Genomic DNA, 12,391 nt, shown 5'->3' with positions numbered 1-12,391 from the left:
TTCCCCTGTGACATCACAGAGCCAGAGTGTAACATTAATTCAATTCCATTAACCCCCTCTGGACCTGTGGAAACTCACTATAGCCTTTTCAGATTAGAAGCTCATCAAAGACATTAGTGGCACCAATAAAACTTTGCTATAGGAAGACAATGATCCAGTCCAGTCGTGCACTAGAGATCGCAGCCCCACTTTGATTAATCTTGTTAATTACTAGCCTCAGGGTTTCAACAACTGCTGGCCCTCTTTCCCCCTGTACCCCGCCAAAAGAAGAAGAGCCTTTTGCGCCATCAGATTCTTTGTAATTACAAAAGTCTCATGCTCTGGGACCCATTCTCCCACAGAATTGCATATACAGTCAGAAAACACGCCAGACTAAAGTCAATTTTAACATTACTGCGGCGACTATATGTACATTATTCAGCGGGGGAGAAAGGAGGCTCTGTGGATTTGCAGAACAGCATGTGCCTGCGCTTGAACTCTCTCCTAATGAGTCCCTGCAGTCACCTCAGTTGCGGGATCCTGCTCTCATCCTCTTTCTATCTTGCAGTTAATTCAGCTGTCGCCTAGTTTAACCACAAGATGACCCTCCTCCCTCCCATCCTCTCCAGTAACAGCGAGCCGCTGTCAGCCGGGTACGCGCACGCTATCCCCAACTAGTTCTGGCTACCTCAGCTCACATATGACCCATTTCTCAACTCGCATGTCCTTGTTTAACCAGCCCTCAGCCAGTCAGCCTTATAGTTGGCAAACACTGACCATTGCATGCATGGTATGGCGCTAGAGAAGGGTTCATGCCAGGTCTACATTGCATACACATTCACGCATAGAAATTAGGCCAACGAGGCTTTAAGGGCCATTCTTCTGTAAAATGACTACACTTTGCTTAAGCCAGCAGATCCATTTGACCTATGTCTAATGTTAACCAATTAAGGTCTTTACATCAGCGCGCACCAATGTGAGGCCGAATATCCCTTAATGCCGGTTAAATACATGTTCTTGTAGCTATAATACACCTCCACGTTATCATGGTGTGCTGTGTGATTATGTGCTGATATAAAGCCTGCTCCAGAGTCCCATTGAATATATTGAGTGAGGTATCTAATGGGCACGGGAACTAATTCCAGGGCAAAGGGGATTAAAGGCTAGAGAAGCGAGAGAAGCCGAGGGATGGCACTCGCTGGCAGCAGAGGGTATGGAGGGCGGAAAAATTGAAATGAAATGTAAATGCTAAGAATCCTTGTATTTTGAATCCTATTTTGTGAAATAGTATAAAAATTTGTATTTTCTTTAATCCTGGCACTAATGTTTTAATTTTTTTCAATAATAACAAAATTAATATCAAGTCCTTCAGAGAAAAAATTACTGTTGAACGTAACTGGACAATCAAAACAGGATATTATCTGCCTAGATTCTTTACTGTCTTTATCATTATTACCATTACAACCCGAACAAGAGTTGCGTCTCAACATTTGATCAGACTGATTCCCAAAAGAGGTCTCAGACTTGAGACAGACTACCTTGAGGACCGCTTCTTAGACTGGTAAACATGCTGTATCTACTCAGAGGAAATCAACGGAGAACACGTGCCAAGAATTCTACTTAAGTTTAGTCTGGTCTGTATCTTACACACCTGCACTGGGCTCAATATTCAGTCTCAATAGTGGAGCCATTTCATAAAAACATTGCTCTCATGACACAAAACTAACTTTGTGGGTCACTGGGTAGTCTAATCTAGGAAAGCGTATGCCAGTTTTATTCTATTAACCCATTATCCCACATTGTTTTATTTAGCCTTCATCACCAGAAAGGAGGCAGGTCCGTTTAAAAGTACAACCTGCAATTCTCAAGAGTAATTGGAAGGCACAACTTTTATTCTAGTTCCACAAAATATCTCAGTGAAAGGCCAGAGACTGAGTGAGCTGCTCCTCAGAACATCACACTACCTTTGTGATTGCAATTCATCCAAAAAGATATACGTGTGAACGTGCAAGGTTTTCCCCGTGTCAGTGCTACATGTGAATCAACCAGTGAGTCATGGAACATTCAGCCAGGCTGCTCTCGTCCATAAAGGCTTCATTGTAAAATTATTGTTTTTGCAACAATAGTAACCATACAAAAGCCATATATGTATGATGACTATTTTTTATTCCATTTACTAGATTAAAAATCAAAACAAGTTCCTACCAGTGATGCTCGATTATGGCAAAAATCTCAAGTATGATTATTTTACCCAAATACTTTTTTAACCCACGCATTAAATCCAGCATTTATTGAGCTTTAAAGGAGCTAGGGTGTGCAAGAGATCACATGAATCATAATAATCATAAATGTGCTTAATTGACCAATCCCCATGATTCTGTTAGTAGTCCGACATTAGTTTTGGAATGTGTGGTTGTCAATCTAGCGGTCAGGATTTTAACTATTACAACATGTGTTGTTATGGTAGTTTTTAAGTTGGAAAAAGTAAGTGTCCCACTTTACCCCGTAGTGGGGGTAAAGTGGGACACAATACCACTTTTTTTAAAACAATCATATTTTCACTGCCCTTTGTCCTGAAGACATTCTGATCATTTCCATTCTTAAAAAACATCCTGAATTAATGGGAAATGTGTACATTTTACTGATATATCATTTTAGCTCGCCTAGAGGGGAGCAAATGTAAAAAATGTCCCACATTACCCCACTCTCCCCTACTACTCTTCTGTCTGCAGGAGTCTGTTCATCTCTGTCGCTCTTTGGACAAGCTGACATATTTATTTACTTATCAATAGATGGTGTTTGATCATGAAACCGGATCATTACGGTCACTTTAACCCTGATGTCCTGGCTGTGTGCGTCACATTACGTATCATGTGTGTAGCAGCAGGTGAACTGAATGTGGGCAAAATGTGGAATTTTTATCAAAGTGTTATCTGCTAGGGTGTCCTGGCATTGAGTTGAGTTCATACCCTGACTGTTATTCGAGGAAATACAGACATAATACCACAGCCGCTCAGGCTGTGTGGCCCTGGTGTCATCAAGGAAAAAATTCATAATCATTGGAGGCCGTAATCATAATTGAAATTCAATTAATCACCCCGCCCTAGAACCTATGCAATAAAGTTAATGTAATTAGAATGCCCCTTTTCATAGACACAATATACTAGCAGCATACTAGCAGAAAACAGAATTTATTCAAGCCCGGTTAGTATCCTTAAGCTAAATAATTAGAAATGAAATCGCTATGACAACAGATGTAAAAAACTATAGTCCTGCCCGGTCACATTCCCAAACAAATATAAAAAATTAAAGCTTGATTAGGATGATGCATTACACGTTTCAGTATTTGTGTTGATATCAATAAAGCAAAAATACAGAAAGCAGCTCTCTCTTTTTCCGAGGCACGTTATCTTTTATCTTTAGAATTGTATTTGCTAAATCGAGTCGCGAAATATAGAATAGAATAAATCGTATTGTCGGCAAAACAGACACACACACAAAAATGTTTAGACATTTTTGGTAAAAGAAAGAGCAGCAGTGAATCACTAAATTCACTGGTTGGATAAATGGAATCCAACCATCGTCTCACTGCGACAGATCAAAATTTCTTCCAATGAAAATGCTATTGCTAACAACATTTATAGTAGATGATTCTTACCAAAGAATTCCTCAGATGGAGGGTTGTCCATGTCAAACAGCATCTTCTTGGTCAGACGCTCCAGCTCGTCTTCAGGATGGGCCATAGGCGCACTGCCCTGAGGACCAGAGAAGAAATATAGTTTTGATACACAACACTGACCAAGATAACAAGGAGGATTTCAGCACATTCTTGCTGTCATTTACACCTGACTCATGAGGGTCATTTTGGGGTTTATGCAATGTGAATGCTGCAAAAAATGAAAATAGTGCAATAATGCTTTACAAAAATACAACCAGGTTCAACTTAAATAGCCAGAAGAAACCTGACTTCATAAATCAGGACGAGGCCCTGTCTCAAGGTCAAACAAAACACATTGACTGTAATTAACATGCAGTGGATAGTCTTCGGTCTGCCTTTCTCCTCTGAGATATCTGACCCTGGCTCAGGCCCCAGTGGTGTGCAGCCCAGAAGGTTGCGCATATCTGTGCAATTCAAGCATGTGGACAAAAATGTGACCCTGACTAATCCTTCTGTTTGGAAAATAATGATACGAGAAAGAAAAGAGGGGAGGAAACAGAAGAAGAAAGCTACTTTTTAAACTCCTTTTGGGTCATGGGTCAGGAGATCGTTATTTAGACATACGCTGAGCACTAAAGACTTGAGGTGTGAGCCATGTTGAGGCCTAATCTATAAGAGACTTCAGAAGGATGACATAACTCTCTGAAGATGCCTCTTCCTTGTGAGCCTGCCCTCCTTATCATGCAGTCTCTGGCATCCGCCTGCTGTGCGTCTGCATGGAGCTGACGTGGTGTGCCTGACAGTTTCTGCCAATCATTCGCAGAACCCCAGAACACAGCTTCCCTCTCTGCCTCCCTGAGCCCCGGCTCACGGTGCAATCCCGTCACAGGTGTGCGAGTCCTTTGCAAACGCCCCAGAGGCCTGAAGCCGACGCGTTTCATGCTGCGCGGCCGAGCTTTTTCAGAAATCGGTGACACTTAGATGACCTTCCCTAGATCCAGGGCTGGATCTTTACAGTAGTTTTGATTTTCAATATTGTTGCGCAAGCCGAGATCTGCGTTGACCTTTGAGGTGTTTCTAATTGTGACGTCTGGGAGCTGGGTGAATGTTAGCAGCCAGTCTGGTCTAGTCCTCATTTATCTGTGTCGCATAAAGGAATCAGATTTATCAATAGAGATTGAGTGAAAACTGTTTTTGTATTCAAGATGACAGAGTAGTGACAGATCCTGTCACAGAACTCTTCTGCTCTCATTGATGACTGAATCACATGGACTCATTGTATGTGTCAGTCAAGGTTTCAACAACACATCTACCTACTAATTCAACAAATTTAGAACAAATTCTACAAATATCTGCTGTATGTTTGTTTGTGTAACGCAGATCTTGCAAACCGCTCAATTTAACGGCTTCACAATTGGCTTGCATATTGGTAATGGCCAAGGAAAGTGCAGTGCCCAGTTTGGTGCGATTTGGACACGTGGTATCTTCAATTTGATAACAATTGAATAAGGAGGCAAATGGGGCCGGCAGTGGGAAAATAGTCAGCCTGTAAACTGAGTTGAACGCGTCTACTATCCTCAGATAAACTACAGCAGTGGTCTGCAGCTGTGGGCAAAATCGCTGCCAGATCATTTAGATAATTATTTTTTGTTTATTTCACCATATTGGACTGAAACACACAGCACAGGCGCTGAACTCTGCCATGGCAGCAATATTCATAGAATCACTTCTTGTTTGGCAATATGTTTCTCACATTTTTTTCATCCCTTTTTCTAAACCGAGTTAGAGAGCTTTTATTTTGAAAAGTTGTGAAGTTGAGTCTGAAGATTGTGTCGATTGCTAAACAGACCTCTGCATGAAATGAATGCATTAAAACATAACGGCAGTTAAGTAAAGTATTCATACTTCACTTGAAAAGTAACGAAACAAATTCATTTTTCATTTAATCAAAAACATTGACTATAAAATGTTACAAACCAGGGAGGATGAACATAAAGGTTTCTACCTTCACTCTGCACCATAGACTGTTTATAAAAAGCTCTGCACACAACGTCCAGCACACAAACAATAAAAAGTGACAGTATATTGTAGAACTGATTGAAGAGGACTCACTAATGACGATAATTCTGAAGTAGTTCCAGAGCTTGAACACAGGACAAGAGAACAGTCCATTGAGAACAGACAGGTTTTGAACTCACCCTGCACTAGTAATGTATAAAATTTGTATATTTTGTTTTTTAATATGTATTAAACCTGGTAATGCAATTGTATATTGTATCTGCTGTAAGAACATTCAATGGTCTACTGCATTTATCTACAGGGACGGAGAGAACTGCTGAGCTCTACTTACTGTCCACAATGTATCAAGCAGGGTCTAAACTTTATGATGCATGACTTGTGCTCAGGCCTGGCTTGGGATGCAGCAGCCTGATAATGGAAGCCCAAACAACAGGCCTCATTAACTCTCAGGGATCGACACGTTTGACGTGCAAATCTTCCTGCTCGGCCGGATTCCCTCGATTCCCTAGCACCTTGCGCCGCCTCAGCCACTCAAGCATTAATGGCCGGGATTGTATAATGGAGGATTAGGAGGAGATGAAAGAAACAGTGGTTGGGTATTCCTCCTTTGTCACCTCAAATCACGTGACTTTTTAAAAATAATACACAAGAATACACAGTGGTCAATAGGGGTTTATATACCAAGGGTTGAATAATAATACAACAACCTGCCCAAAAGAAAATATAAGAAGTCCGCAGAGTTTAAGTAAACCTCAAAGAAACTCTCTTGTTCTCAACATTCTGCTCATTATGCCAGTGTTGTGAGTTTGAGACAGTGAAGAGAATGATTTAACACTGTTAATCTTAGCTCGACATCAAAAGCACATTGGAGAGGGAATGAAATGCTGCTATTACCAGAAACAGACTTTTGAGTTTAAGCTTCATTTATACCTTATCCACTTTTTGACACCCTGCAGCAGTGCACTGCCAGAGAGTTTAAAGCACCTTGTTAAGGAGTCTTTTGTGACAGCACAGAATAATTTTTCACTTGAATAAGAGAAAGAAATTGCTTCCCTGCATGCTTTATGATTGCTTCGCAGTTCCTGTTCAACTTTTCAGAGGCAACAATAGTAGCCATACAGCGGCTATACATGTACGTGCCGCAGACATGACTTTTCAGTTATGTCTGGCTCAATTCAGTAAATTGTTTGCCGACGCCCTCAGGACACTCAGATGTGGTTTCATTGAAGCTGGAGCTTAAATTCAGTGACTGGGTTAACAGCTGCACCTATTTCCCACTGCCCCCCCCCCCCCCCCCCCCGTACGTCGAGGCTTATAGTTTCAGGTCATCTGCTCTCTGCTTTTTAATGGCAGAAAGCCTTTCAGTTGTAATACCCCTGAAAGTCATGCTTATGGGCCATCATAGGGTTGTTGGAGCGTTGTTTAAGGCCTGACCACTTACAATCCAAAAACAACGGAGACATGTGGAAGGCACCATCGTGCTGTACCTGATACAGCATGAAAGGTGAACACAATCGGAGATCTGATCTCCGCGTGGCTGCCACATCTACGAATAAAGCTGTGTGCGCCACCCACTGTGGAATTGGCATTGTGTCAGAAGTGATTAAGTGAGGAGCGGAGGGTGAGGGCGGGCAGAGGGGGCTCGGTGCAGCGCTCTCACCTGATGCCCTGACAACATCATGTCCTGCTAAGAACCAAACCTCAGGCTCTGTGTCTCCTGCCTCCACCGCAGCGATAGAGAGTGAACAGGAGAGACAAATGTTCTCAGGGCATCTGATCTACACCTTTGTTAGTGGAGGAGGAACAAAGGAGCGCAGGCGAGCAGGAAGCTGGAACTATTTGCATATCATCACCCACCATGTGCAGAACAATGGGAACGCACAGATTTGCAGGTGGAATAATAGTGGGACAGGTCAACTCTGCTATACACAAAACAGATGACTTAAGTTATATGTCCACATGAGACGAACATTGTGTCTTTGTGTATATAGAAATGCAGCTGACATAATCAATTCTTCTCTTTATTTTAAATAAGAAGCAGTATATACACTGAGTTGCCAGTTTATAAAAGGTATATTTGAAACTCATTCAGGAAAAAACTATCAACACGCCAAAAAGATCCCATCTTCTTGAAGGTTATAATGTGTGGTTCGCATGAAGGTGTTAGAGACAACATTCAGATGAATGCATTGCAACTCAACAGTACCTTCAAGAGGGTAACGATTTACTGCAGGGTTTATAGCTATGTGTACCTAATAAAATGAAAGCTGGGTACATATTATCATCGATAGTTCTTTTGATGTATTTTTTTGCTGCATTTGTGATGTTGAACAAGACGCACCACGGAAAAAACACAGAAAGGTAAATTCCTCTACATTCAATGGGAAAGGAGTAAATTTTCCTTTTAAAGCGAGGAACCCACTTTTAAATAACCTGTGTATAATATTGGTGTAAAAAAGCTTCAACTATCTATGTCACTCTGTCGTTATAAGAATCAGTCATGATTAGAATCAATGCAACGTACTGAGTACTGTCAGCACAGGATGAGTAAAGGGCTACCCTCTGTTTCTCAAGCTTATGTGAATACACTTTCGCATTCAGCATTTCCTTCATCAGCCTTTCTGAAAAAACGTGCTTCCCCAATTTTCTTTGAATTTTTCTGAGACAAATCAGTTTCACAACAGATTTGAGAAACGGTTAATGAACTCTGATTCTGACAAAGCTAAACAATGACTACTCTGTAAGTACAGCTCCCATGAATACAAATAAAAGCAGCAGTGCAGGCTCTCCGTCTTAAATCCTCTACAATGTTATAATAACTGACAAGGTTACACTTAATCAACAAATCTGTAATGTTAAAGAAGGGAAACATGTACATAACATAAACTTAGGCTATGCATGGCTGTTTTGTCTTTGTCCAAGAGCTGCAATATCACTATGGTTTACATTTTTATTGCACAAAAAGAGGAGAGAATTTCAAATTTCCGTCTAATGTTTGAAGAATCATGATGCATCTTCTTATTTAGGCCAGTCCTTTTTTATGCAGGGTTCAAAAGCAATGTGCAAAGACAATGAGATTGAGAGCCGCTGCACAAACCACTGAGCTGAAAGTGATAACCAGAAGGGGGAAAGTAAAAGCACTGTGGAGCGAGCCCAGTGGAAGACAACCGCTAAACACCACTAATCTGTGCCTCTAAACCTGCACTCATCTATCTATCAGTAAGCTTTACTTCCTGTGAACGCAACATTCCACCTTCCACCAAAAACAATTGTCTTCCTTTTTACAATAGCTTTTGCATTTCCTGCACGATCAGCACAAACTGAAGGAAGACAATCACTCACAGGCATATTTATCCACAGATTAAATGATGATGGACTTTACAATACAAAATGCTCTTTAGTGTCAATGGAACAGCGGCTTTAACTCAGGCTTTTAAAAAGAGAGAAGCTTTAGTCAGCTCACAATCTGACATTCTGCCTTTTGTCTCCTTAAATCACAATGGTATAATTGGAAATGGACACAGAGCCTTTTAAAGGGAAATGGCTTATTAATAATAATATCAGTAATGAACACAACAAGAGCAAATGGACCATTGCATTAGTTACGGTTCTTGATGAACATTTTTGTATTCGATTTGGGGGGAAAAAAGCCTTTATTGCCACAACACTAAACGAGTGATTATAGCAGCTTAGGCGACCAAACAATGAAAGGATTGCTGGATCAGCCACACTATCCTTACACTGAGTTACTGTGTTTGCGTGTGTGTGTGTCAGTGAGTGTTTTGAGCAGAGGGGGTTACAGTATGTCGTGTAGCTAGAATCATACATATGGGTTAAACACTCTAAGATGCTTTCTTTTTTAAATGAGTGTATGAGGCATCTGTTTAAAGTGGATGGCTTTGTTTGATTCACAGCACACAGTGATAAAGTGCAGAGACAGATATTATTTGTGACATGGTGACACAGCATCGCTTTTTAATAGAAACCTGAGTATTGTGATTCATTCACAAGATGGAGTGGACAGAGCTGAGAGTTATGGACACCTGCTTATACTGCTTATAACACAGTTGGTTGCCCACTTCATATCCAAGAGCTTTGTCGGGACAAAACATTTTTTTTGTGGATCTGTGCTTTGTCATTCTTCTGGCAGCTGCATGTTTAATTGAAGAACGTGTTAAGTCTGTGAGAGGAATCACATGTGAGTGGCTTTATGTAATCCAGTAGATGAATTTTCTGCTCGCAATGTTAAACAGGTTATGAGTAATCTGTAATGCATTACATTTGGAGAAGAAGCATGGCTGCGCTGCAAATTAAGCTCAAGGCCACCTTTTGAGGAGGCACAGATAAAGTATACATTCTCTCCAAACAAAATAGGTCATGCTGTTTCAGCTCCAATTAAATGCTGGGGAAAAAAATAGCAGGCAACTGTAGAGCAGCTGTGTACAGAGCAGCCAGCGATAATTAAAAATTAACCTTTTCCATAATTGACATTTTTCACAGCCATTCAAATATCTGGCTGTAAAGTGAATTCATTTAAAGGGATGAACATCAGAGCGCTCACCGACATGTAATGTATGTAGAGGGGCCTCTCAATGTTTGTAAGATTGTGCGTGAGTAAAAACTAGGTCATCTGTTAGGAACTGACACATCCCCCTGCAAACAGATATTTGAAAATCTGAGAGTGTAGAGAGGGGTGCCACAAGCAATCTGAAAAAAAAAAAACCTAACAAAAAAAAAAAACTACAACAACAACAAATGACAGCACAAATTGTTGGGACGGAGATGGAACTTATTTGGCATCTCTTTGTGTACCATTACAATCCTGTGAATGTAGCAAACACTACATTACACAGGATGCAGTTGTCCCTGCCGTTTCCTCACGCGGTCACCCAGATCTATATTTAAACACGCGCGGTGGACATAATGAAGATTCATGCAGGTTATGTCTTCAAATCGATGTATTGGCAACCTGCACTTCCCTTTTGTAATACACAGTGTTGTCGATCTCCTGTGTAATTTTGCCTCTGAGGCAAACCATGATATATCACTCTGCTTTCCACCTAAACGGCCACGTGGTTTATCTGAATGACACCCTGGAGGATATCTCCTGACCAAACACTACCGCCAAATTGCTGGACTGGAGAATACAAAAATCCGGATCCACTCACAGACGCTTTCCTGATGAGAGAAAATGTTTAGAAAGTGCACACGTTTCATGGAGTCGGAGCCAGGGGCGGATGAGAGTTCTTCTGTGGACAGATGTGGATGTAAGGAGGGCGGAGAGAGATCCGACCTCAGCAGCACTCAAACACAAAAACAGAGGAGACTTGTTTGTGGGCGAAGAGGTGTCAACACTGACAGGAGACCATATCCAGGAGAAGCCAGCAGGGGCCACTGTTTATGCAGGTGATTTTGGCGGCCTGGTTTCTGACTGAACCAGATGACAATTTCTTCCTGTAAATTGTACTTAGTGAGCAAAATGCTTGAATCAACTCACAAGGTCAAGAGTGTCAGTCATGTGACTAGTGCTTTTCTTCATTAACCAAAAGTAAATTCATAAAATACTTTTTTTAACATAACTTTGCTTTTTTACTCTCACTAAAATGTTTAACTACTTGAAAGTGAACTGTCTTAAATAAGTAAGCAACACTGCTGGAATACAGGCACTTTATAAAGGAATTTCTGGTTTTCATGTGACATTCAGTGGATGAGGAGAGGTCATCCAACTGTCACCCTGCACACCACAGCATCATCAACTTACTGTTTTTATGAAGGCAGAATAATCTCAATAAACTGCAGGACTATGGCCTACGGGCCAGCGAGGAGAGGCGCACAACAACAGAACACACAAACCGCTCTCAGACATTTTAGATTGCTGGAGCTCACTGAACTGCAATGACAGTTATCGATCCAGCCAGTTATTTACCAGCCGTGCTGCTAGTCTCAGAGGGGGCCGGCTGAGGCTGGGGTGGCAGGGGCTATTATTTATGAGCGGTTATGTGACAAACACTTCTGATATACTGAGGGTTACCACTGACCAGATGAACCGGCCAATCAACAGCTAATAAAAAAGAATGCGGATGAAAAGCACTTTACCTCGAAGTGAGACCAAAAATGAAGATAAATCAAAGCCTTAAACTGGTCTTTATCTCATGTTGAGTCAGTTCACATTGCCAGGTTTGGTTGATAATTACAGTTTAACGCTCTATACATCAATTTTTTTTTTCTTTTCGAAATGGCATCTGTGTATGTATACACTTGAGATTAATGCTGGGAAACAGAACTGGGGTATTTCTCGGGAATGCTCACCATCAACTTCTGCCCTTTCCCAAAGAAAACACTCATGGGAACCTGCATGGGTTTTTTGACATTTGTTTGTTAGCAGTCCAGCTGTGTTATTAAATGCCGTTTAGAATGACTGAAGTGAAGGTCAACATCTGTAAACTAAAGAACAGCAAATGTGATTATACCTTCTTTCTAGCATGAAGTGACGAGACGTCCGTCCGTCTTTCTGTCATTAAATAACATGCCTACCATCAATCCATCCTTCCATCACAAAGTGACATGAGGTTCATCTGTCCATCCTTCCTTCCACCTTAAAGTGATGACATCCATCCTTCCTTCCTTCCCCCTCTCTCTCTATACCTCTTTCTTTGTTCCCACTCTAGAGAAATGAGACCTCTCTTTTGCAATGAAACAGTCAAACAACACTTATAAAGACAGTTCAGCACATTG

At 41.2% G+C, this 12,391-nt stretch overlaps 1 protein-coding gene across 7 annotated transcripts in view; it reads right to left on the bottom strand.

Annotated features, from left to right (window-relative positions):
• Window positions 1–12,391, bottom strand: part of lpp (LIM domain containing preferred translocation partner in lipoma) — a 143,927-nt gene that overhangs the window by 37,118 nt on the left and 94,418 nt on the right. For all 7 annotated transcript variants that reach the window (XM_053429856.1, XM_053429853.1, XM_053429860.1 and 4 more), the window contains one exon: window positions 3,638–3,734. In XM_053429856.1, the coding sequence (XP_053285831.1) occupies window positions 3,638–3,734 (97 nt within the window). The remainder of the gene's footprint in view (window positions 1–3,637; window positions 3,735–12,391) is intronic.

Source organism: Pleuronectes platessa, chromosome 9, assembly GCF_947347685.1.
Source record: "Pleuronectes platessa chromosome 9, fPlePla1.1, whole genome shotgun sequence".
Classification (NCBI taxonomy): domain Eukaryota; kingdom Metazoa; phylum Chordata; class Actinopteri; order Pleuronectiformes; family Pleuronectidae; genus Pleuronectes; species Pleuronectes platessa.
Note: the sequence above shows the minus strand (reverse complement) of the source record. Positions and strands in the feature narration are given on the sequence as shown.